Source organism: Zootoca vivipara, chromosome 9, assembly GCF_965207765.1.
Source record: "Zootoca vivipara chromosome 9, rZooViv2.hap1.1, whole genome shotgun sequence".
In the NCBI taxonomy this organism is placed as follows: domain Eukaryota; kingdom Metazoa; phylum Chordata; class Lepidosauria; order Squamata; family Lacertidae; genus Zootoca; species Zootoca vivipara.
In genome coordinates, this window is record NC_142592.1 from 67,590,164 (window position 1) to 67,615,902 (window position 25,739).

Genomic DNA, 25,739 nt, shown 5'->3' on the forward strand with positions numbered 1-25,739 from the left:
TTGCCCCATCCCATCCACTTTCTTTGCTCCCGAACCTCACCTGTCCTCCTTCCTTCCGCAGGTAAGCTGTGCTGGAAACTTGCGGGATATTTCCTCTGGCCATTTGGGAAAGTCATTCAAAAGGTAGGAGACCCGAACAGAAGCTGATATTTGCAGAACTGCGACTTCTGGCGTTTTTGAGAGGTGCCTTGCTAGTAATGGCGGCTAAGGAAGCAGCGTGTCTTTAGGGCAGAGAGAGGGAAGAGGGAGGGCAGTGGCTTGCGAGGTGAAACCCGCCTGCTTCTCTGGGGTGGGGTATTTATTTCGGTCCTCCCCTTACGGCCACTTCTGGAAAGAATATGCAGGCTGAAACGCAGCCGGCCTTTGAAATGTTCACTTCTCCGAATTCTGTACTGCTGTTTTAAAAATTGCTTATCATGTGAAGATGGCAGTACAAAAATACATGAGAGTGGGGTGGGGTGGGGGAGAATTGCTTGCAAAAATATGTTTATTAGAAGGAATGCGCAAGGATAATAAATGTTTGTGAGAACTCTGCCACCTCCACCACAGACCGCCTCAGATGCGGTTTTAAAACCTATACAGCCGTACCTTGGGAGTCGAACGGAATCCGTTCCGGAAGTCCATTCGACTTCCAAATGGTTCGGAAACCAAAGCGTGGCTTCTGATTGGCCGCAGGAAGCTCCTGCAGCCAATCGGAAGCCCTGTCGGACGTTCGGCTTCCGGAAACCGGAACGCTCACTTCTGGCTTTGCGGCGTTTGGGAGCCAAAGCGATCGAGAACTAAGCCGTTTGAAAACAAAGGTACGACTGTGTTTAGTTTTGTTGTGCATTGGCAAATCGCCTTAAATCTAATGTGAAAGGTGATTCATAATCTATTGTTGTTGTTATTTTATTATTGTAATATTTTGTACACATTTTTGCAAACCATTTCCCTCGGTAAAAATAATGTCTTGGGCATTGATTTGGGAAGTGCCCGTTCCCTCCCCTGACTTCTTTCTCAACTCCTGCATCTCGCAGACGAAAACTTACCGTCGGAACTGCAGCATGAAGTTCAGCAAATTCGACGCCATTGCGGAAGTGAACGAGGTGAAGGAGACGACTCCCCTCGTCGCCCGCCAGGAGTCGGCTTGTGAGGACAGTGCGCCGCACTGGGTAAGGTGGGGTGCTGTCTTCCTAGAATCATAGAATTGTAGAGTTGGAAGGGACTCCCCAAGGGCCATCTAGTCCAGCCCCCTGCAATGCAGGAATCTCAGCTCAAGAATCCTTAAAGGAGGGGGGGCAGACTCTCTCCCACCCCACCCCCCCACTGGAGGTGGGAGGTTGGAGAAAACGAGCGAGGTCCCAACTAAAGAAAAATGGCAACTTAAGCTCGCAGACTTAACATGTAGAACAAGAAGAACATATGTTTAGAGAAGATTGGAAAATGTTTATTGCAGGCACCCCCAAACTGCGGCCCTCCAGATGTTTTTGCCTACAACTCCCATGATCCCTAGCTAACAGGACCAGTGATGGGGGGAAGATGGGAATTGTAGTCCAAAACATCTGGAGGGCCGAAGTTTGGGGATGCCTGGTTTATTGAATATATGGGGGGGGATTGTGTACACTTGAAAACGTTGGCCATATTAAGATAAATTCAACAGTGTAAATAAGTTTTGATGGATGTAATACAGTGGCCCCTCGACTTACGAATTACTCAACATCCGAAGTTTGCAACTTATGAACGGGACAAATGGCCGCACGCTTACGAATTTTTCTACATCCGAATGGAAACGGTTGGCGGCGGCTTTAAATACAGTTTCCTCGACTTACGAATTTTAAATGCGGTTTCCTCGACTTACGAATTTTTTCGAATATTTTTTTCCTATGGGAAACCGCTTTTCGACTTACGAACTTTTCGACCTAGGAATGTGCATTCGGAACGGATTAAGTTCGTAAGTCGAGGGACGACTGTAATGGAATACTGAATGGTTTAGTTGACCGAAAATATACATGGATTTGATATATGTAAAATGAACCGTGGAAAGAAGAGAAGGGAAGTCATTGATATTTTAAGGATGTTTAGGTGAGTATTCTAAATTGCAAAACAGAAAATTTAATGGAATTATATTTAAAAAAATAAAACAGAGGTTGGGTGCCCATCTGCCAAGGAGTCTTTAGCTGTGATTCCTGTCATGCGGGAGGGCTGGATTAGATGACACTTGGGGTTCCCTTCCACCTCTACAGCTCTGTGGTTCCGCCCCTGTGTGTTTCTGTTCTGCCGTGGGGAAACTGCTCTCCTCCCTCCCTGATCCGCCCCATTGCCCATCTCTCCAACAGCGGCGTCCCAGCACCTATGTCTGGCTTCTTTTGGGCTACCCACTCCTCTCTCTCGCCCACGGGCTGATCTGCTTCGTCTGCTGGCTCCTCGTCTTCATCATCCCCATCGCCAAGATGAACGGCCGCACCGTCACCAGGGTCCTCCTCCTCCCCCCGGAGCAGGTCCACGTCCAGCGGCTGCGGAAGGTAAAGTTGTTGGCCGGGTAGGGGCCGCTGACTTTGCAGGGGCCCCATGGAGAAAGGCTTGTGGCTTTTTAGCATCAAGTCAAGCAAGGGATAGGGATGCAGGTGGCGCTGTGGGTTAAACCACAGAGTCTAGGGCTTGCCGATCAGAAGGTCGGCGGTTCGAATCCCTGCGACGGGGTGAGCTCCCGTTGTTCGGTCCCAGCTCCTGCCCACCTAGCAGTTCGAAAGCACGTCAAAGTGCAAGTGGATAAATAGGTACCACTCCGGCAGGAAGGTAAACGGCGCTGCTCTGGTTCGACAGAAGCGGCCTAGTCATGCTGGCCACATGACCCGGAAGCTGTCTGCGGACAAACGCCGGCTCCCTCGACCTATAGAGCAAGAATGAGTGCTGCAACCCCAGAGTCGTCTGTGACCGGACCTAACGGTCAGGGGTACCTTTACCTTTACAAGCAAGAGATGGCACAGGTAGAACTTCAGAGAATTTTCTGTGGCATGGATAAACAAAGATACTTCGTCACACAGTTTGTTGTTAAGCTGTGGAACTCCTTGCCACAGGAGGCAGGGATGGCCACCAGCTTGGATGGCTTTAAAAGAGGGTCAGACAAATTCACAGAGGAGGAGAGGGCTATCGACGGCTCCAAGCCAGGACGGCTCTGCAATGCTTCTCAATCCCAGTTGCAGGAAACCCCAGGAGGGGAGAGTTGCTCTTGTGCTTGGATCCTGCTTGTAGGTTTCCCTTTGGAAACCGGGTCGTCCCTGCGAGAACAGGATGCTGGGCTGGATGGGCTATTGGCCTGATCCACCTGCCTTTTTGTGTGTGTGTGTGCTTATGTTGTAACGGGATGTGGGTGGTGCTGTGGGTTACACCACAGGGCCTAGGGCTTGCCAATCAGAAGGTCGGCGGTTCGAATCCCCGCGACGGGGTGAGCTCCCGTTGTTCAGTCCCTGCTCCTGCCAACCTAGCAGTTCAAAAGCACGTCAAAGTGCAAGTAGATAAATAGGTGCCACTCTGGCGGGAAGGTAAACGGCGTTTCCGTGCACTGCTCTGGTTCGCCAGAAGTGGCTTAGTCGTGCTGGCCACATGACCTGGGAGTTGTACGCCGGCTCCCTCGCTAGAAAAGTGAGATGAGCGCCGCAACCCCAGAGTCATCCGCGACTGGACCTAATGGTCAGGGGTCCCTTTACCTTTTATGTTGTAACACGCAATTCACACACTCGCTACCCCTGAACTGAAGCTTTAGCACAGGGTTCAGCAAAGATTTTGTGGCTTAGGCCGGTTCACGGTCCCGCAGACACCGCGGTGGGCCGGAGTGCGTGCGCACTTGTGCAAACGCTATTTCCGGTGCGGAGGAGGCATGCACAGCTTCCTATTGGCTGCAGGAGCTTCCTGCAGCCAATGGGAAGCCGGTCAGCGTCGCGGAAGGCGGTCCCCGCTCTGCTCCATGCCGGTTTAGCATGGGAGCCGACCGACCGAGCGGGCGGCTGGGGTCCTTGAGCGGGCGGCGGGGATCCATGGACCGGTTAAATGACCCCCATGGGCTGCTTGTAGCCCATGGGCCGTAGGTTGCCGACCCCTCTTTTAGCAGCATTTTGCATTGACTGGCATCAACTGATAGTCTCTTGGTTCTGCCGCCTGCAGACAGAAGTTCCCCTCGACGCTGAAGTGGTCCTTTGCTGCTACCGGGCTGTGAATGCTTATTACTACAAATACGCCGTGGATGGGATCAATGTCTTTGCCGTCAGTATCCTTTCGGTGTTGTTGCTTTGGGTTTTGCCCCCTTGGGAGCAGGGTTTGTGCGAGAGTTTGGATCTGGGTCTTTCATCCGTGGCCAGATGTCTCTTGGCAGAGTGAGATCTCTTGAACGCAGTGACGCCTCTCCTTATTTTATAAACCTCGATCGCATCGCATTTTTTGGGGGGGGGGAATTGAGAAGAGCGAATTGGTTAAGCAAAACAGATGGGTTTTCTGCGCGGAGTTGCTTCTGCAGATGTAGCGAGGGCTGAGGAGCAAAACCCGGGCAGAGCTAGAACACAGCTCCTTGACCGTCCTGAAAAACCTCCTTGCCCATCTTTAAACAAAGAGGTGGTGCACTCTGCAGGTGCTTACGAGAACTCTTGACTTTGTAAAGGGTCCTATACGGGTTTACCAAGACAACAGGTCATGTCCGTCTTTGCTTACTTCTGAGGGATAATAATAATACTAATACTATTAATAATAATAATAATAATAAAATTTTATTTATACCCCGCCCTCCCCAGTCAAAAACCAGGCTCAGGGCGGCTCACACCAACAAAACCACAATAAAACCTAAAAAAAATTAATTAAAATACAGATTAAAATACAGTCTTAAAATTTAAAATGCAGCCTCATTTCAAGTAGTCCATAAATCCAGGCCATGAGGGAGGCAAACACAGGGGTCAGGCTAAGTCCAACCCAAAGGCCAGGCCGAACAGCTCTGTCTTGCAGGCCCTGCGGAAAGATGACAAATCCCGCAGGGCCCTGGTCTCCTGGGAAAGAGCGTTCCACCAAGTTGGGGCCAATACTGAAAAGGATGTAAGCAAAGAACAAAGTCTTGCTGTTAAAATTACAACGTGCAAGAGAGTGTATCCGGAAAGGACTCATTCAGGTGTCCTACGTGCCAGGAAAAGAAATTCCTGCAGATCTCTTGTCAAGAGTTGTTGACAGGGAACAACTTCAGGTTTATGTACCGTACAGCGGTTGCAGTTCGGCTAAAATACTGCAGCAGCGGGTTCCATGGAATGGGGGAGGATGTTGGGAATTCCATTCCTCCCGGACGCTGAGTTGTGGGGAGGCCCCAGGCCTCGGCGTTGTCACCCAACACTAGAAACCTGTTTTGGGGTTAAAGCAGGAGCGTTGATACTGAGAGTGTCGGAACTCTGGCTCCGCTGTCTAATTCAACGCTTGCACACTGCAGCTCGGCCTTAGCCGGTCGTTGTATTCCTAGCACCTCCGTGGCTCCATCTGCCCAGAAGGAATAGGAGGCTGTTTCTCAGCAAAAACTCCTGCATGGTTGATGCTGCTCAAAAGAAAATACGCACGTGTGTTTTTCCTTTCAATACCTCTCGTCAGATCTGCTCCCTCTGGTTATTGTGACTCTAGTTCTGGGCTACGCGGATAAGCACAACCATTATACCAGCTCTGAGGTTAAATTCACACTGGCTCTGCTCTCCATCATGCCTCTGTCCTACTACATAGGCATGGCAATTGCCAGGTAAGAGGCTTTAAGAAAGAATTAACCATGAGATCTAGGATCATGGAATCGTACAAGGTGTGGTCGGAAAGTTCAGTGAATGGCCACAGAAATCGGACAGCGAGAAACATTCGAACGTACAACCTTACAGGCCTTCAAAGTAGACCCCCTCTGACGCAACGAACCGTTGACAATGTTTATAGAACTGCTGGAAACTTCTGGAAAAGTCCTCATTTTGTACTGCTTTTAGTTTCCTCGTCACAGCAGCTTGGATGTGTGAAATAAGAGATCTTTATTGTCATTGTCCCCTTGCGGGAACAACGAAATTACTCGGTTGCTACATCCACTCAGATAAAGCATTTCGCATAGTCCAAAATTACAAAACCTAATTAAAAACAGTAAATATAATACTAAATAACAAGTCAAATAAGATGACTTCAAAGTCCAGGCTTCACATTTAAGGCCAAAATCGCTCTAGAGAAGAAACTGTTCCTGAGACGACTCGTTCTTGCCTGCATTGTTCTATATCTCCGTCCCGATGGCAGGAGCTGAAAGAAATGGTGACCAGGGTGCGTTGGATCCCTTGATATGTCTAGTGCTTTTCTATGGCACCTGGTGGTGTAAATTTGTTCTAAGGTGGTGAGTGAGCAGCCAATAATGCTCTCTGCTGTTTTAATAATTCTACACAGCCCTGCTCTGTCCTGGGAAGTACAGCTTCCGTACCACACACATAAACCGTACATGAGCACGCTCTGTATGGCACAGTGATAGAAGGCAAGCAGCAGCTTTTGTGGAAGATGGTTTTTCCTTAAAATTCTAAAAAAATACAGTCTCTGCTGTGCCTTCTTCACAAGCCCCCTTGTATTAGCACTCCAGGACAGATCCTCCTGTAACTCAATGCCTAGAAATCTAAACGTTGTTACCCTCTCCACACAAATGCCGTCAATCAAAAGTGGCTGGACCTCGTTCCTCTGTCTCCTAAAGTCCACCACAAGCTCCTTTGTTTTCTTTGTATTTATGAGCAAGTTATTAACTCTGCACCACTCTGTCAGCCGCTCCACCTCATCTCTATAGTCCGTTTCACCCTCCTTATCAGAGATGAGCCCGATCACGGTTGTGTCATCTGCAAATTTGACAACCCTATTTCTAGGGTGGGCAGCGAGACAATCATACGTATAAAGAGTATAAAGGAGCGGACTAAGCACGCATCCTTGCGGTGTTCCTGTGTTAGTCCTAAGCATGTCAGACATATAAGGGCCCAACCGGACCCTCTGGGAGCGATCTGAAAGAAAGTCCAGTATCCACCCACAGAGTGATAGCGGGAGCCCCAGATTTCCCAATTTATTTATCAGACGTCGCGGTAGAATGGTATTAAATGCCAAGCTGAAATCTACAAAAAGCAGTCTGGCATAGCTCCCCCGCTGCTGCTCCAAATGTGCAAGAACAGCTTGGAGGGCAATCGCCACGGCATCCTCTCTTGATCTTTTTGTTTTGTAGGCAAATTGGAATGTGTCCAATCCCTCTGGTAGGCAGGCAATGACATACAATGGTACCTCTACTTACGAATTTAATGCGTTCCGAACACACATTTGTAAGTCGAAAAAAATTGAAAGTCGAATCCCATAGGAATGCATTGGGAGAAAATATTCGTAAGTCGAAGCAACCCTATCTAAAAATTCGTAAGTACAGTGGTACCTCGCTAGACAAAATTAATTCGTTCTACGGGTCTTTTCTTATAGCAAAAAATTCGTCTAGCAAATCCCATAGGAATGCACTGAAATTTTTTCGACTTTTTTTTGCCCATAGGAACGCATTAATTGAATTTCAATGCATTCCTATGGGAAACCGCAATTTGCTAGACGAATTTTTCGTAAAACGCATTCGTCTAGCGAGGCAAGCTCCGCTCGAAAAATCCTTTCGTTAAGCGGAAATTTCGTTAAGCAGGGCATTCGTTAAGCGAGGCACCACTGTAGAAAAAAATCCTATCTAAACCGCATCCAAGATGGCGGACGGAGCTCCATTCGTAAGTAGAAACATTCGTAAGTAGAGTTATTCGTAAGTAGAGGTACCACTGTAATTTCGTTGGGAAATCTGTGCCCTTTCAGGGCAGATTTCAGTTTTGGAAAAAGAAAGAAATCCAGTGGGGCCAGACCGGGAGAATATGGAGGGTGGGACAGCTCAGTAACCTCAGTAACAATTTCACATGGAATGCAAATCTTCCGCCATCATTCGGACGGACAAACGCCGATCCCTCATCAATAGCTCACAATTTTGTCTCGACATTTGCCACCGGTCTACTTGCCGCTGGTCTGCCAGATCGAGGGTCACCTTCGATGGTTTGCTGCCCTTCACAAAAATGCTTAAACCATTCACACACTGTCTTTTGAGTTACAGCTTCATCTTGGTACACAATTATTTCGTTGGTTTCCGATTGTATGTTCAAATATTTCTCGCTGTCCGATTTCTGTGACCATTCACCGAACTTTCCGGTCACACCTTGTAGAATGCCTGAGTTGGAAGGGACCCCAAAGCTCTTCTGATGATGCCGAGGGCCGGCAACTTCACCTTGTGGACCTTCTCTGTTTCTCCTGCAGCATCTCAGCCCAGAGCAACTTTGCGGTGGGGGCCGTGGTCAACGCCACATTCGGCTCCATCACGGAGCTCACGTTCTACATCACGGCCCTCATCAAAGGCGCCCGGGAAAAGAACAAGTGCTACGAGGAAATCGTCAAGTCCGCCTTGACGGGGACCCTCCTGGGCTGCGTCCTTTTCATCCCGGTGAGTCCAGCCCTCGAGTGCCCATCCTGACCCTTGAAATAAACACCTACTTGACTGAAATATACTCGGAGTCGAGAGCGAATTCCATGCTCTTTACTCAGCTTGTAGTAGCAAAAGAAGAATGGCTCTTTCTTCAAAACGTCTGCTATATATACATTATTTACACAATGGGCCTTGCCTGATTGCCTACTTCAGGGCTGCTCCTGCAGGCCAATCAGGTTGTGGATTCACTTCCGCCAGAAGCCTGATTGGTTGGGATTGAGAACCTCAAGTATACCTGAAAGAGCGTCTCCACCCCCATCGTTCTGCCTGGACACTGAGGTCCAGCTCTGAGGGCCTTCTGGCGGTTCCCTTACTGCGAGAAGTGAGGTTACAGGGAACCAGGCAGAGGGCCTTCTCGGTGGTGGCGCCCACCCTGTGGAATGCCCTCCCATCAGATGTCAAGGAAATAAACAACTACCTGACATTTAGAAAACATCTGAAGGCAGCCCTGTTTAGGGAAGTTTTAATGTGTGACATTTTAATGTATTTTAATCTTTGTTGGAAGCTGCCCAGAGTGGCTGGGGAAACCCAGCCAGATGGACGAGGTACAAATAATATATTATTATTATTATTATTATTATTATTATTATTATTATTATTATTATCTGGGCCAGCTATCCATGTTGGTCCCACATGAGCCGATAAAAGGGCCAAATGTAACTTACAGGGTCCCATAGGGGGGGGTCAAACTGGGCCCCGACCAAAGGCCAATCTTGCAGGCCCCGTGGAAGGATGTCAAGTCCCTAGGGCCCTGGTCTCCTACGATAGAGTGTTCCACCAGACTGGGGCCAAAGCCGAAAAGGCCTTGGTCCTGGTTGAGGCCAGTTTAACCTCTTTGAGGCCCCTGACCTCCAAGATATTCTTATTTGCAAACCGTAAGGTCCTCCGCGGGGCACACCAGGGATGTCTTAAACATTCTTTTCATTTCATTGTAAATCATTCCCCAATAACGTTTCGTTATTTTGCAATCCCGCCACATATGATGAAACTTGCCCTCCTTCTCTTTGCATTTCCAACACTTCTCCTATACATTTCTGCCATTTTTACAGGGGTAGTGTACCATCTATCGGGGGTGGGCAGTTTGGAGAATGCTGAGATAGGCCTTCCTTCCTGCTTGCTCGCTGCCTCTTCCAAAGCCAGGCTGGCGAACGCAGGGATCAAGCCACTCTGCTTCTCTCTCTTTCTCCTTCAAGGGGCTGTGCATGGTGATCGGAGGCATTCGGCACCAAGAGCAGAGATTCAACAGCAGGTCAGCCGGGGTCAGCTCTGCCCTCCTCTTCCTCTCCGTAGGAGGTAAGTTGTGGAGGTAGGTAGGTAGGAGGGAGCCGTTGATAGCCTCACCCAACTTCCAATCATTTATTGCGTTTGACTAAAAGCCACTACAGGGACCCAAGTGGCACTGTGGGTTAAACCACAGAGTCTAGGGCTTGCTGATCAGAAGGTCGGCGGTTCGAATCCCTGTGACGGGGTGAGCTCCCGTTGCTCGGTCCCAGCTCCTGCCCACCTAGCAGTTCAAAAGCACATCAAAGTGCAAGTAGATAAATAGGGACCGCTCCGGCGGGAAGGTAAACGGCGTTTCCGTGCGCTGCTCTGGTTTGCCAGAAGTGGCTTTGTCATGCTGGCCACATGACCCGGAAGCTGTCTGCGGACAAACGCTGGCTCCCTCGGCCTATAGAGCGAGATGAGCGCCGCAACCCCAGAGTTGGACACGACTGGACCTGATGGTCAGGGGCCCCTTTACCTTTACCTTTAAAAGCCACTACAGATTAGTTTTTACAGTTCCAGCAAGTCAATTAAACCCTGATGAAGGAAAACCAGAGCTATACACCTAATTTAAAGGTAAAGGGACCCCTGACCGTTAGGTCCAGTCGCAGACAACTCTGGGGTTGCGCGCTCATCTTGCTTTACTGGCCCGAGGGAGCCGGCGTACAGCATCCAGGTCATATGGCCAGCATGATTAAGCCGCTTTTGGCGAATCAGAGCAGCACATGGAAACGCCATTTACCTTCTCACCGGAGCAGTTCCTATTTATCTACTTGCACTTTGACATGCTTTGGGACTGCTAGGTTGGCAGGAGCAGGGACCGAGCAATGGGAGCTCACCCCGTTGTGGGGATTCGAACCGCTGACCTTCTGATCGACAAGCCCTAGGCTCTGTGGATTAACCCACAGCGCCACCCGCATACCGCATACTGTACACCCATTTACAAGAAGTCAAATTAATGAATCGACCGCAAAGTCTGCGGCTTTGTCTTTTATATAGCTAGCAGGAATGCTTTGAGGGGCTTTAGCAAATGGGGCTGTTTTGAATGCAACAAGCAAGACGCAGTCAGATAATAGCCAACATATTTTCAAATAGCCAACATATTTTCACTTCAGGGTTCTGCCAGCATCTGTTCCAATAAATCTCTTTCTGGGGTTTTGATAAGAGCTGACAATAGAGCATATAACAGGGGAGGTCTTCTCCCTCACCTACAAATACAAAGCCTTAAATGCCTTGGAACATTTCTGTATCTTCCATCTAAGACTGATATAGGCATTGGTTACAGGTAGGTAGCCGTGTTGGTCTGGATCGAAGTAAAATAAAAAAATTCCTTCAGTAGCACCTTAAAGACCAACTAAGTTTTTATTTTGGTATGAGCTTTCGTGTGCATGCACACTTCTTCAGATAGGTACTTCTTAATAGGTACTTCAGATAGATACTTCATAGGTATTAGTACTTAATAGGTATTAGTCATAGGTATTAGTACTTAATAGGTACTTCAGATAGATACTTCTTATCTGAAGAAGTGTGCATGCACACGAAAGCTCATACCAAAATAAAAACTTAGTTGGTCTTTAAGGTGCTACTGAAGGAATTTTGATATAGGCATTGTTTGAAAACGGAGAGCAGTTCCCAGGGAGGCAAAGGTCAATGACTGCAAATTTTGTGCTCCTGGTGTGGCTAGGTAAAGGGGCCCCTGACCATCAGGTCCAGTCGTGTCCGACTCTGGGGTTGCGGCGCTCATCTCGCTCTATAGGCCGAGGGAGCCGGCGTTTGTCCGCAGACAGCTTCCAGGTCATGTTGCCAGCATGACAAAGCTGCTTCTGGCGAACCGGAGCAGCACACGGAAACGCCGTTTACCTTCCCGCCGGAGCGGTCCCTATTTATCTACTTGCACTTTGAGGCGCTTTCGAACTGCTAGGTGGGCAGGAGCTGGGACCGAGCAATGGGAACTCACCCTGTCGCGGGGATTCGAACCGCCGACCTTCTGATCAGCAAGCCCTAGACTCTGTGGTTTAACCCACAGCACCACCTGGGTCCCATGCCCTGGTGTGGCTAGATTTTAGCAAATAGGACCAATGGGGGAATTTTGAGATATAGATTAGAGACAAATCATCCTTGTTATCCTGTTTATAAATCCAACCCCTGAGTGGTCTGGTAATACCAGGGAATACAAAAATATCTGGTGTCAGGTTTTTTTGAGGCTAGCAGGTCTAACTTGCCCCAACCCAAGCTTCTTCCTTTGTTCCTCCAGGCAGAGTCTAGGCATATGGTCCTGCTTTTCCAGGAGGGAAAAGCAGCCAGAATTGCCTTAACCCTCCACGATAAGCCTGAACATCCATATTAAGATGTGCTAAAAAATGATCCTGTTAAAACAACACAGTACAGGGATACCTTGGTTCTCAAACAACTTGGAACCCAAACACTGCAAACCCAGAAGTAAGTGTTCCTGTTTGCAAACTTTTTTTGGAAGCCAAACGTGCTCCGTTTTGAGTGACGCTTTTGATTTGAGTGCCATACTTCCATTTTCAGTGTTACGCTGAGGTCTGTCTGTTTTTGCTATTTATTTCATGTTTTTGTTTTCGTAGCTCTTTTTGTTTTGTTTTTGTGACTGCGTGGAGCCCAGTTCAGCTACTGATTGATTTATTGATTGATTGATTGTGTGTGTGACTGCAGTTCATTGTTTATCGCTTTCATTTTATGGTTCAGTGGTCTCGTTAGATAGTAAAATCCATGGTCAATTGCTGTTTTAGGGGTTGTTTTTAAAAATCTGGAACGGGTTAATCCGTTTTGCATTACTTTCTGTGGAAAAGCGCGCCCTGGTTTTGGAACGCTTTGGTAACGGAACGGACTTCCGGAACGGATTAAGTTTGAGAACCAAGGTACCACTGTAATGAAAATGGGGAAACTCGGGTCAAGGGAAAGATGAGGGCTGGACAGATCCTGGGAGGCGATGGGGGCTGATCTCTCTCTTTTTAAAAAAAAAAAAATTAAATAAACTTTATTGAAATTCAAATTAAAACAAGCACACACATAAACACATACACACACACACTTGAAATGATAATAATAGCATACAAAATCATATATAATATAAAATAATGATGAAATAATAACAATACTGATAATAAGAATTTAACTTGGAAATTAAATTCATACATTCAACTTAAATCCATCTCATCTCGCTCTCCTTTCCCCCCCCAGGTGTGTTCGCTCCAACCCTCTTCTCCAAAATCTACGGGAGGCTGGTCTGCGGGGAATGCCAGAACGTCACCGAAGAGCCACCGGGCCACTACGTCTGCCAGAGCTGCCACTTTGACTTGGTGAGCAGCAGCTTCTGGGCCCCACGTGGGGCTGGGATTTCACCAACCAGTCCCAGCTGCGTTGGCTATGAAGCAGGCATAACCTCTTCGCTGCCCTGCAGTGGAACTCAGCGGCGAAAACCAGCCCAGATGCATTCTGAGTTGCTGGTTTCTTCAGACACCGCAGGGGATTTTGGCTTCTTAGGGTTCCGAGTTGTTGATGACTAAACTTCTGTACCGCTTAAAGCCAAAATAATTCACCGAGCTGTTTACAAGGCATAAAAGCAGCTGCTTTTATGATCAATTTACATTTCTGTATCACCCTTCATCAAGAGACCTCAGGGCAGTTTACAGCTTAAATCGCAAAACAGGTAATATAAGAGCAAAAGGGGGGCAGGAATAAAATCATAGAATCATAGAATCATAGAATCATAGAGTTGGAAGAGACCACAAGGGCTATCCAGTCCAACCCCCTGCCAAGCAGGAAACACCATCAAAGCATTCTTGACATATGCCTGTCAAGCCTCTGCTTAAAGACCTCCAAAGAAGGAGACTCCACCACACTCCTTGGTAGCAAATTCCACTGTCGAACAGCTCTTACTGTCAGGAAGTTATTCCTAATGTTTAGGTGGAATCTTCTTTCTTGAAGTTTGAATCCATTGCTCCGTGTCCGCTTTTCTGGAGCAGCAGAAAACAACCTTTCACCCTCCTCTATATGACATCCTTTTATATATTTGAACATGGCTATCATATCACCCCTTAACCTTCTCTTCTCCAGGCTAAACATACCCAGCTCCCTAAGCCATTCCTCATAAGGCATCGTTTCCAGGCCTTTGACCATTTTGGTTGCCCTCTTCTGGACACGTTCCAGCTTGTCAGTATCCTTCTTGAACTGTGGTGCCCAGAACTGGACACAGTACTCCAGGTGAGGTCTGACCAGAGCAGAATACAGAAATTGTGCAAGGGTTATAATGTAAATACTCCAATTAAATTATTATAAGTATTTATTCAATAAAATTATTAGTTGCTTTTTTCCCCTTTTTTTTGCAACAGCAACTAAAAAGCAGCTTCGTGACTTACAATAAAAGAACAACATATATTAAAACAACCCATCCACTCTAAAAGGTTGTAGATGGGTCAATCAGCCTTGTTAAAGAGGAAGCTTTCTGCCTAGCGCCTAAAGATATGTAAATGAAGGCGCCAGGCAAGCATCCCACAAACAGGGAGCCAATGCAGAAAAGGCCCTGTCCTTGTTTTGTCCCACGAAGATGATCTCAGGGTCTGGTTCGGTTCATACGGAGGTGCTGGAGTCCTAAAGCTTTATAGGTCAAACCCAGCTCTTTGAATTGGGCCCAGAAACTAATCGGAAGCCTGTTGAGCAGTTGAGCCAGGATTAGTGTTATGTGTTAAAGACAGTCTTGCCTCAGTGAGCAAACTGGCTGCCAAATTACACTTGGGCAAAAAAATAAAAAATGAAAGGCACAAATACACCTAGCTTGAGAGCAGTACATGTGAAAAGGATCTAGGAGTCTTGGTAGCCCACAAACTTGACACGAGTCAACAGTGTGATGCAGCAGCTCAAAAAGCCAATGCAATTCTGGGCTGCATCAATAGGAGTATAGCATCTAGATCAAGGGAAGTAATACGGTAGTACCACTGTATTCTGCTTTGGTCAGACCTCACCTGGAGTACTGTGTCCAGTTCTGGGCACCACAGTTCAAGAAGGATACTGACAAGCTGGAGTGTGTCCAGAAGAGGGCAACCAAAATGGTCAAAGGCCTGGAAACGATGCCTTATGAGGAACGGCTTAGGGAGCTGGGTATGTTTAGCTTGGAGAAGAGAAGGTTAAGGGGTGATATGATAGCCATGTTCAAATATATAAAAGGATGTCATATAGAGGAGGGAGAAAGGTTGTTTTCTGCTGCTCCAGAGGACACGGAGCAATGGATTCAAACTACAAGAAAGAAGATTCCACCTAAACATTAGGAAGAACTTCCTGACAGTAAGAGCTGTTTGACAGTGGGATTTGCTACCAAGGAGTGTGGTGGAGTCTCCTTCTGTGGAGGTCTTTAAGCAGAGGCTTGACAGCCATCTGTCAGGAATGCTTTGATGGTGTTTCCTGCTTGGCAGGGGGTTGGACTGGATGGCCCTTGTGGTCTCTTCCAACTCTTATGATTCTATGAAATTCTGCACTGGCTAAAGTTTCCAAACCATCTTCAAAGGCAGCCCCACATATAACAATGTTTGCAAATGGACAACGTCTGGCACTGCGGGGTCTGATAATTCTATTATCTCTTTGTAGATGGAGAACAATGGGACCCTTTACTACAGCCATGTTGAGTAAGTACCTCATCACCCGCCCTTTTTATTTGCCTGTCCTGTAACTGCTTCTGGTCATGGGAAGCCTCCGCTGGCTGGAGCTGTTGTGAGCCATAAAATCTCATTCCGTCATGTGCAGAGGCACATAACATGCTCTCTGTCTTCCTCATCCCTGTCTGTGGCAGATCGATTTTTCTAAAGCAGCCCCACGCACGAGTCGTTCATCATCTGATCTGATCACCAGTTCCCTGATAGCTTCTGAAAACAAAAACGGAAAAACTCTGCATGAGGCTTTGGGAAGCGACTCCTGCGACTCAAAGGATAAACCTGTTTATTGAGTGTTTATCCTGATTCGCTTGCACAAGGCTTACGGGGAGGTTAAATTATATCTGGTCTTTAATGAGCTTTTTCTCTGATTTGTTTGTGGGGAGGTTCAGTGATGATGAGCATTCATTTGCATTTGGTTTTTCCCATTAATCATTTAATAACTCCACACTTTTTTTGGTATAATTTTTTTTTAATTTTCCAAATCTTAACAATTATATAATACCATTACATGACAACCATTATATCATTTGCTCTGCCGAGCTTATAATAATAATAATAATAATAATAATAATAATAATAATAATTTATTATTTATACCCCGCCCATCTGGCCGGGTTCCCCCAGCCACTCTGGGGGAATACCAACAAAATACTAAAATACAGAAATCCATCAAACATTAAAAGCTTCCCTAAACAGGGCTGCCTTAAGATGCCTTCTAAAGGTCTGGTAGCTGTTTTTCTCTTCAACATCTGTTGGGAGGGCATTCCACAGGGCAGGCGCCACCACCGAGAAGGCCCTCTGCCTGGTTCCCTGCAACTTGGCTTCTCGCAACGAGGGAACCGCCAGAAGGCCCTCGGTGCTGGACTTTGGTGTCTGGGCAGAATGATGGAGGTGGAGACGCTCCTTCAGGTATACTGGACCAAGACCATTTAGGGCTTTAAAGGTCAGCACCAACACTTTGAATTCTGGGCGGCTCAACTCCCCTCCGTCCTTTTTCTGGTTTCCTTCTGTTACATTTTATTTTGCACATTTATAACATCTCCATCCTACATTTAACTCATCTTAACATTCACTTAAATAGAATGTCAGTTTCGCCAATTCCGCAAAGTCCATCATCTTTGTCTGCCACTCTTCTTTCGTCCGTACTTCTTCTTGTTTCCATTTTGGGGCTAAAAGGTTTCTTGCTGCTGTTGTCGCATACGTAAACAATCTTTTTCTCTCCCCTTGGTATCTCTTCGCCCACTATACCCAGTAAAAAGGCTTCTGGTTTTTTTAACAAAAGTGTTTTTAAACATTTTCTTTAACTCATTATACATCATTTCCCAGAAAGCCTTTACCTCTTTACAGGTCTACCACATATGGTCATACCTGCCAAGTTGCTGTCAGAGAAATAAGGGACCGGGCCGGAAATAGCAGATCGGAAGTCGCACTGCAGCCATTTTGGAACTGGGCAGAGCAGCATCAAAAGTCGCTTCTGAGCATGCTCCGCCCAGTTCCAAAACGGCCGCCGCGCCAGAATAAACTGGGGAAAAACAAAAAAATCCGTTTTTTCAGCTAGGAACAGCTGGAAAAACGGGGATTTCCCGGGGAAAACGGGAGACTTGGCAGCTATGCATATGGTAAAAGATACCTTCCTTTTCTTTACATTTCCAACACTCGATAGATCTTGTGTTATACATTTTAGCAAGTTTTGATGGTGTAAAATACTACCTGTACATCATTTTCATCACATTTTCTTTAAGTGCACTGCAGGCATAGATCAGCTTCTCTACGCTCATCTCTGCCTCTTAAGGTTTGGTCCTGGGGCTGCCCTGGCAGGCGGGCCAGGCGTAAAGGGTAGGAAACCCCCCTCCTGCAAATTTTAACCCTTTGTGTGTGGCAGGCCCTTAGTGTATACGGTGTCCCTGTTGCTCCCTGCGGCCTACATCATCGGCCTGCTCTTCACCCTGAAGACTCACTCGCACATCTACGACATCCACGTCAGCGACTGCCACAGTAAGTAGCTTCCTGAGCTTTGCTCTTGGCAGGTGGGGAATAATAATAATAATTTTTTATTTATACCCCACCCACCTGGGCTGGGTTTCCCCAGCCCCTCTGAGAGGCTTCCAACAAGATATTAAAATACAATAATTCATCAAATATTGAAAGCTTCCGTAAACAGGGCTGCCTTCAGATGTCTTCTAAAAGTCAGATAGTTGTTTATTTCCTTGACATCTGATGGGAGGGCGTTCCACAGGGCGGGCACCACCACCGAGAAGGCCCTCTACCTGGTTCCCTGTAACCTCACTTCTCTCGCAGGAAGGGAACAGCCAGAAGGCCCTCGGTGCTGGACCTCAGTGTGGGCAGAACGATGGGGGTGGAGACGCTCTTTCAGGTATACTGGACTGAGGCCATTTAGGGCTTTCAAGGTCAGCACCAACACTTTGAATTGTGCTCGGAAATGTACTGGGAGCCAATGTAGGTCTTTCAAGACCGGTGTTATATGGTCTTGGCGGCCACTCCCAGTCACTAGTCTAGCTGCCGCATTCTGGATTAGTTGTAGTTTCCGGGTCACCTTCAAAGGTAGCCCCACAGAGAGCGCGTTGCAGTAGTCCAAGCAAGAGATAACCAGAGCATGCACCACTCTGGCGAGACAGTCCGCGGGCAGGTAGGGTCTCAGCCTGCGTACCAGATGGAGCTGGTAGACAGCTGCCCTGGTTACAGAATTGACCTGCGCCTCCACAGACAGCCAAGGAATAAACCCTCCACAAATCTTTGAATTGTGCCCGGAAACATACTGGAAGCCAGTGTAGATCTTTCAGGACAAGTGTTATATGGTCTCGGTGGCCGCTCCCAGTCACCAGTCTAGCTGCTGCATTCTGGATTAGTTGTAGTTTCCGGGTCACCTTCAAAGGTAGCCCCACGGAGAGCGCGTTGCAGTAGGAAGTGGGCCTCTCTTAATGCCTCGAGGTGGGTCGTGCGCCACTGTGTTGAAGTCCCAGAGCTCTGTATACAGTTCTTCACAGTGCAGAGTTAATCTGCGGAACTTGCTGCAGCAGGAAGCAGGGATGGCCCCCGTCTTGGAAAAGATCAGACAAAACTGTGGCAAAAGCTTTCTTTGGTGGCCTTTTAGAAGTGGGTTGGATGCCAGGCAAGTCCTACTTCTCCCAGGCCTTTGGCCAATTAAACAATCTATAGGCTATTAAACTGAATTGGGTGGCGTGTTGTTTTCGTTTGTTACTATGGTTGTGTGTGTGTATGTGTATGGTAAAGGTAAAGGTTAAGGGATGCGGGTGGCGCTGTGGTCTAAACCACTGAGCCTCTTGGGCTTGCTGATCTGAAGGTTGGCGGTTCGAATCCCTGCAACGGGGTGAGCTCTCGTTGCTTTGTCCCAGCTCCTGCCAACCTAGCAGTTTGAAAGCACATCAAAGTGCAAGTAGATAAATAGGTGCTGCTTTGGCGGGAATGTAAACGGCGTTTCCGTGTGCTCTGGCACTCGTCACGGTCCTCCGTGTGCCAGTAGCGGTTTAGTCCTGCTGGCCACATGACCCGGAAAACTGTCTGTGGATAAATGCCAGCTCCCTTGGCCTGAAAGCGAGATGAGGGCTGCTACCCCAGTCGCCTTTGAGTGGACTTAACCATCCAGGGGTCCTTTACCTTTTTACCTATATATATTTGCGCAAACCGCCCTGTAATCTTTGGCTGAAGCCTGCATAGAAATTTAATAAATAACAAATAAATACCCCTTGCAGTTTAAGGGTGAATTCTGTACGCAATGGAGATGTAAAAGATTTGGATCATCACCACCAGGAGGAAATGATTAATAATATGGAAGTCCAGGAGATTCCTTGGAATCTTGTTCTTAGGATTTATGTTGAGAAACCAAATAAATATTTTTTTAAAAAAACAAATAAAATAATTATAGTTACCTGCAAAAAAAGAAATTTAACAAATGACAACAATGGTAACGTTGCTGGACGTTTTGCTGCGCTTTTTTATATTCTGTTGGAAGCCGCCCAGAGTGGCTGGGGCAACGCGGTTGGAGGGGCGGAGTGCAAGTAATAAATTATTATCGTTATCAACTCCTGACTCCCACCCTCCCTGGCTGCTGCTTCCACGCCACTCGCTTACGAATGCACGTGTCTCTCCGGTTTTCTAGTGCCCGGCCACCACCACAGCGCTGTGGTCCACTGGTCTCGCTGGAGGGCTTTGCTCATCTTGCTGGTCGCCACTCTGGGCATGTCTGCCTGCGCCGACCTGGCCACGGAGCACATCAGCCCCATCTTGAATAACTCGGCAGTGTCTCAGGTAAGGAGGAGGCAGGGCCAGGGGTGGCACAGGTGGGGGCCGCAGTGGGGCGGTGCCATCCTTGGCGTGAAGGCCTGAGCTCCTTTTCCATGTCCCCCGCCCCGTCTAAGGAGGTGATTCGCTACCAGGGCCTTTTCGGTGGTGGCGCCCCAACCGTGGCTCGAGGCTCTCCTGGCCGTCGCAGGAGCATCTCTTAAGCCTTTCTGTTCTCCCAAGCCTTTCAATATGATTTTTAGTTTTTTAGGATTAGAAACGGTGCTGTCGTTGGGCCGTCAGCATTGTTTTATGGGTCTTTAAGTATATGATCACAGACCATTGCAAATAACACAAACCTGGGAAACTAAAAAAACAACAACAAAACAAAACAAAAACATGGGACCCAGGTGGCGCTGTGGTTAAACCACTGAGCCTAGGGCTTGCTGATCAGAAGGTCGGCGGTTCGAATCCCTGTGATGGGGTGAGCTCCCATTGCTCGGTCCCAGCTCCTGCCAACCTAGCAGTTCGAAAGCACGTCAAAATGCAAGTAGATAAATAGGAACTGCTACAGTGGGAAGGTAAACGGCGTTTCCATGTGCTGCTCTGGTTTGCCAGAAGCGGCTTTGTCATGCTGGCCACATGACCTGGAAGCTGTACGCCGGCTCCCTCGGCCAATAATGCGAGATGAGCGCGCAACCCCAGAGTCGGTCACGACTGGACCTAATGGTCAGGGGTCCCTTTACCTTTACCTTTAAGTATATGATCAGTCTTCGAACGATATATCAGTAACGCAAGGAGGCGTTATTTTTTTTTATAAAGTATTTCTGCATAGCCTTATGGCATTCTCTAAATTGCCAGCTTCCCACACTTTCTGCTCCTTTGGTCTGGGTTTTCTCTGAACCAGGTTAACTCCAAAAAGGAGAGGGGTGCGAGAAAATTAACAATAATGACAATATTATTATTATTATTATTATTATTATTATTATTATTATTATTATTACAGTGGAATTTCGGTTGTCAGATCTGTTCTGGAAGATCGTTCGACTTCACACTGAAGGGTGTGAGAAAATTAATAATAATAATAATAATAATATTATTATTATTATTATTATTACAGTGGAATTTCGGTTGTCAGATCTGTTCTGGAAGATCGTTCGACTTCCAAAACGTTTGACTTCCGAGGCACGTTTGACTTCCAAGGCACGTTTGAAAACGGAAGCAATTACTTCCGGGTTTTTGGCATCCGGGTTCCGAATAGTTCGGCTTCCCAGATGCTAGAAAACCGTGGTTCCACTGTAATAATAATTTATATGCCACCTGTCTGACTGGGTTTCCCCAGCCACTCTGGGCGACTCGCAACAAATCCAGGCTGGAGGGGAAAGTCAGTGATTTGGAGGAGAACGTCACGAAGTGTCGACTATCTACACTAAACGACGGCGTGGGTGAACCCTATTTTAGTCGCGTTGTGTGTATATATATTGAAGCTCTGCACTGCTCGGAGCAAGCAGCTTATAAATCGGCTAAAGAACCAAATAACCACGGCCACCTCTCCTTCCCTCAGCACTTCATTGGCGTGACCATCCTTGCCATGGTGCCAGAGCTCCCCGAGATCGTCAACGGGATCCAGTTTGCCCTGCAGAACAACCTCAGCCTGAGGTGGGTCCGCGGAAGCCTAGCCTGGAGGGCTTCCCAAGAAATATTCCTTAAATGGCGCTTGCCATCCTCCTATGTCCCATCTCTTTAGACTGGGTGCACGTCACAGCGGATGTGAAGAAGGGAAACCGTTTTTCAGCCCAATATATATAAATCTCAAGTTTACAGCAATAAAAGCATGCCACAAAGACCATTTAAAAGGTTAAAAAGAGACACCAGTTAACCCAGGCATAGAGGTGAAACTCGGGAAATTAGAATATCGTCGAAAAGTGCATTTATTTCAGTAACGCAACTTAAAAGGTGAAACCGATAATATGAGATAGATGCATGACATGCAAAGCAAGATATTTATTTGTTGTAATTATTTGTCGTTAGGCGGGTCAATTATAGATGGAATGTAATTAATGAAATGTAATAGCGATGTTTATTTTGGTATTATCGTAACTATTTGTTTTATTACTGTGGAATTTCCAAAAGAAAGCATTTGTAGAAATTAAAAGAAAAATAAAAAATAATAAGTTGCATTACTGAAATAAATGTACTTTTCGGCAATATTCTAATTTTCCGAGTTTCACCTGTAGACAAACTCGGCCCTCCAGATGTTTTGGGACTACAATTCCCATCATCCCTGACCACTGGTCCTGTTAGCTAGGGATCATGGGAGTTGTAGTCCCAAAACATCTGGAGGGCCGAGTTTGCCTATGCCTGAATTAACCATTTTGGAAGGATGTCGTTGTCTTGAGTAGGCTCCCTTTCAAGGAGGCATTTAAAAGCTGGCGCCTGCCGAATCTCCAGTGGCATACAGTTCCACAGGACTGTGCCGACGAAATCAGTTTTTCATTGTCGAATGAGCTTTTGCCAACTTGGGTGTGTGTTTGTGTGTGTGTGTGACCAACAACACTCCTGCAGATGATCTCAGCAACCGAGCTAGGATAGGATAAGGGTTCAGGCGATTCCCAAGGTACCCTGGAACCGTGTGGGGATTTGTGCGACATAAACATGACCGACAGCCCGTGCTGTATTGTAGCAGATGCCCTTCCCATCCTGTCAGAGAGGGACCTTTGGACCTCTATGCCACAGGAGGCAATTTCTAACCGGGTAGCAATAAACAGCAAGGCGGAAGGCGGTGGGGGTCCTTAATGTATCCGGGGAGGGGATTTTTTGACAGCTGCATTCTCCTCCCCTCCCCTCCTTCTGTCTCTTTCTCTCTTCTAGCATTGAGATTGGGAACTGCATCGCGGTCCAGGTCTGCATGCTGCAAATACCCATCCTGGTGCTTTTCACAGTCTTCTATGTAAGTCATGGGCTCCCCTAAAACCTTGTGTCATGATATCATAGCGTTGAAAGGGACCCCAAAGCAGGGCCGGATTTAGGTTTGATGAGGCCCTAAGCTACTGAATGGAATGGGGCCCTTTCTATGTCCAGCTGTCCTTTGTCAACAACAAATTGCTGCTGGTTTTTTGTCTTGAATATATGCTATATGGTAACTTATGGGCCTAGTACAGGCATCCCCAAACTTCGGCCCCCCAGATGTTTTGGACTACAATTCCCATCATCCCTGACCACTGGTCCTCTTAGCTAGGGATCATTGGGAGTTGTAGGCCAAAACATCTGGAGGGCCGCAGTTTGGGGATGCCTGGCCTAGTAGGTATCTCAAGCCATTTGCACATGTTGCCCTGCAATACTACTACTACTACTACTACTACTACTACTAATAATAATAATAATAATTTATTTATACCCCACCCATCTGGCTGGGTTTCCCCAGCCACTGATTCCCCAGCAATCAGTCTATGCAGAATGTAGGCACCCTATATATATAGAAAGGAGCAAACCAGTGATATTTTAGGGAGCAGGCTAGCAGGCGGGACCCATGACTTGCATCATAGGAGTCTACGCAACACAAAACACTGTTGCTGTATGTAGGTTTTATTTTATCTGTTTTTTTATTTTTTATTTTCTTCTTCTTCTTTCTAGCCCACGGACTTCATCCTGGTCTTCAGTGACCTTCACGTCTATGCAAGCATGTTCAGCGTGGTCCTGATGAATTACATCTTTATGGACGGCAAGTGCGACTACTTCCAAGGTAAAGTTGGCTTTCGAGTTGCGAGTTCCAGTGCTGCCGGAAGACCACCACCTCTGAGCTAACTTGGGCTGTGTACTTGCTGTAACCTTTAAAGGACATTCAAGACTTAATCTCCACCCCACCCCAATCTCAGGGTGCTGGGAATCGTAGCTATGCAGGAAATAAACTGCTGTTCCCAGAATTATGGGAGGAAGATGTGCTTTAAATGCCCGGCACGCTCACATCCTGAGTCAGCTAAGGAGGATTTAAGCCAGGGGTCAGCAAGGCTTACCGGGCATGGGCCGGATCACTCCCGCAGAGATTGTCCGGGGGCAGGCTGGCACAGCGCGATGCTGGAAATTGCATCTGCACATGCCCAGACGCTGATAATCACGCCTGCGCAGAAGCGATTTTTGGCATCTGGGCATGTGCAGAAGCCATTTCTGGAGAAAAAAATGGCACAGCCCAAATGATATGAATCAGAACCACCAGTGATTTCTGGACCGTCCGTGGGCCAGATCCAGAACCCATTCGGGCCGGAACTGCCCTGCGGGCCTTAGGTTGCCGACCTCTGATTTAAGCAACCTAAGGGCGTCTTCACATCAGCAGCTTAAAACGCAGCAAAGTCATTTCAAGCCAGTTTTGCATCGAGTTTTTCGCCTCCCAAGTGCAGGCAGGGATGTATTTGCCAATGTGCAGGACCTTTTGGGTTTCCCCTGCCCATGAACCTGTCACCTGCGCAGGTGTGCTCATCTGCGCTGCGGCCGTCTCAAATGTTCACACAGTACAAAGTGAATATGGCTTAAGATTTCTAGTTGGATTGAAGCTGGTTGGGGGGGGCGTGGGGGCGTTGAATGCATCCAACAGCAGGATTTGTTCAGAAGCGGCACGGTCAGTATAGATTGTGAGTCGTGCATTGTGTGTGCGGCATTTTAAAAAATCTAGCAGTGAGAGCACACTGGATGCAGAATAAGCGTTGTTAAATTTATTGCCTGCCCTTCAGCAGCAGATCCTAGAAGGTGCAATCCAGAATTAAAAACAGTTAAAACCACCTTGGGCTACATATTGGCTTATAGAAAATACAGTCGCACCTTGGTTTTCGAACAGCCTAGTTCTCGGACGTTTTGGCTCCCGAATGCCGCAAACCCGGAAGTGAGTGTTCCAGCTTGCGAACTATTTTGGGAAGCCGAACACCCAACGGGGCTTCCAGTTGGCTGCAGGAGCTCCCTGCAGCCCATCAGAAGCTGCGCTTTGGTTTCTGAATGTTTTGGAAGTCGAACGGACTTCCGGAACGGATTCCGTTCGACTTCCGAGTGACGACCGTAGAATAGTTGGATGTCAATGTGAATACTTTGAACAAGTTACGATATTTAGCTGGCAGAGAATCAGAAGTCGTTTTTATCTTTTTCTATTTCTCTTCCTCTCTTTGGATTAGATTTTTAAAATATTTACTTTATTCTGGTGTATTATAAAAAAGACATACCTTGCATTGGGTATGGGCTTTTGATAAGTATCAGTAAGAAGAAAAAAAGTAAAGAAAACCCAAGGTGAGCCAAGTTTGTCTCCCAGTGAACTGGGGCAGCCTTCAAATTGCCAAAAAAAAAGATGTCTCGTGCAAACGATGGCTTGGACCTGCCAACCTTTCCATGCTGACCTGCTCTCTCCCCCCGCAGGCACCGTGCTGGTGATGGTTTATTTCATCCTCCTCGCAGTGTACTACTTCGCCCCTTCTCCCGCCGGGTGCTGATGCCTTGGGACTGCGCTGGGCCCCATCTCCCCCTCTCTTTGGAAGGTTCCCAACTCCCGCCGAGGAATGTGCCTTTCGCTCAGGGACTGTAAAAACCGCGGCCACCATGGAAGGTCTCCCAGTGCCGTCTTGTCAAGGTGGGGAGGAAAGCCTCTCTCTCCGATTCCTGCCAGCCTAAAGCTTGTTCCCCAACACGTTGGTGTTTTTAAATTGAAGAGGCTGCGCTTGGGAACTGCAGAAGGATGTTGTTGGAAGTCGGATGGATGGATGGATGGGAGCAAGCAGGCCCGGTGAGCTTAAGCAGCTCCTTGCTCCTTTCCGCGCTCCAAAAAAAACTGTCCAGGATTCCCGACAACTCCAACGCCTGCCGTTTTCTCGAAGGCTCTCGCTGCATTTGTGACTTTCTGGGGTTGCGTTTGCTCACAACGGCTAGCTACCTCGTGTCCCGGTTGGCGGTGGTAGAGGTGGTGAACGCAGGGTGCTTCCAAGCAAAGCTGCCACTGGCCTCGACTCCAAGCACAATAAAGGAAACCTCTTCTGAACGTG

At 47.5% G+C, this 25,739-nt stretch overlaps 1 protein-coding gene across 2 annotated transcripts in view; it reads left to right on the top strand.

Annotated features, from left to right (window-relative positions):
• LOC118091535 (uncharacterized) overlaps window positions 1-25,739 on the top strand; it is a 46,838-nt gene extending 21,099 nt beyond the window's left edge. For both annotated transcript variants that reach the window (XM_060279760.2, XM_088676478.1), the window contains 15 exons: window positions 62-123; window positions 1,017-1,151; window positions 2,316-2,501; window positions 4,141-4,243; window positions 5,593-5,734; window positions 8,308-8,491; window positions 9,727-9,826; window positions 13,001-13,119; window positions 15,401-15,438; window positions 17,348-17,460; window positions 19,604-19,752; window positions 21,290-21,384; window positions 22,597-22,675; window positions 23,359-23,467; window positions 25,120-25,739. In XM_060279760.2, the coding sequence (XP_060135743.2) occupies window positions 62-123; window positions 1,017-1,151; window positions 2,316-2,501; window positions 4,141-4,243; window positions 5,593-5,734; window positions 8,308-8,491; window positions 9,727-9,826; window positions 13,001-13,119; window positions 15,401-15,438; window positions 17,348-17,460; window positions 19,604-19,752; window positions 21,290-21,384; window positions 22,597-22,675; window positions 23,359-23,467; window positions 25,120-25,193 (1,688 nt within the window). In that variant the 3' untranslated portion in view covers window positions 25,194-25,739. The remainder of the gene's footprint in view (window positions 1-61; window positions 124-1,016; window positions 1,152-2,315; window positions 2,502-4,140; window positions 4,244-5,592; window positions 5,735-8,307; window positions 8,492-9,726; window positions 9,827-13,000; window positions 13,120-15,400; window positions 15,439-17,347; window positions 17,461-19,603; window positions 19,753-21,289; window positions 21,385-22,596; window positions 22,676-23,358; window positions 23,468-25,119) is intronic.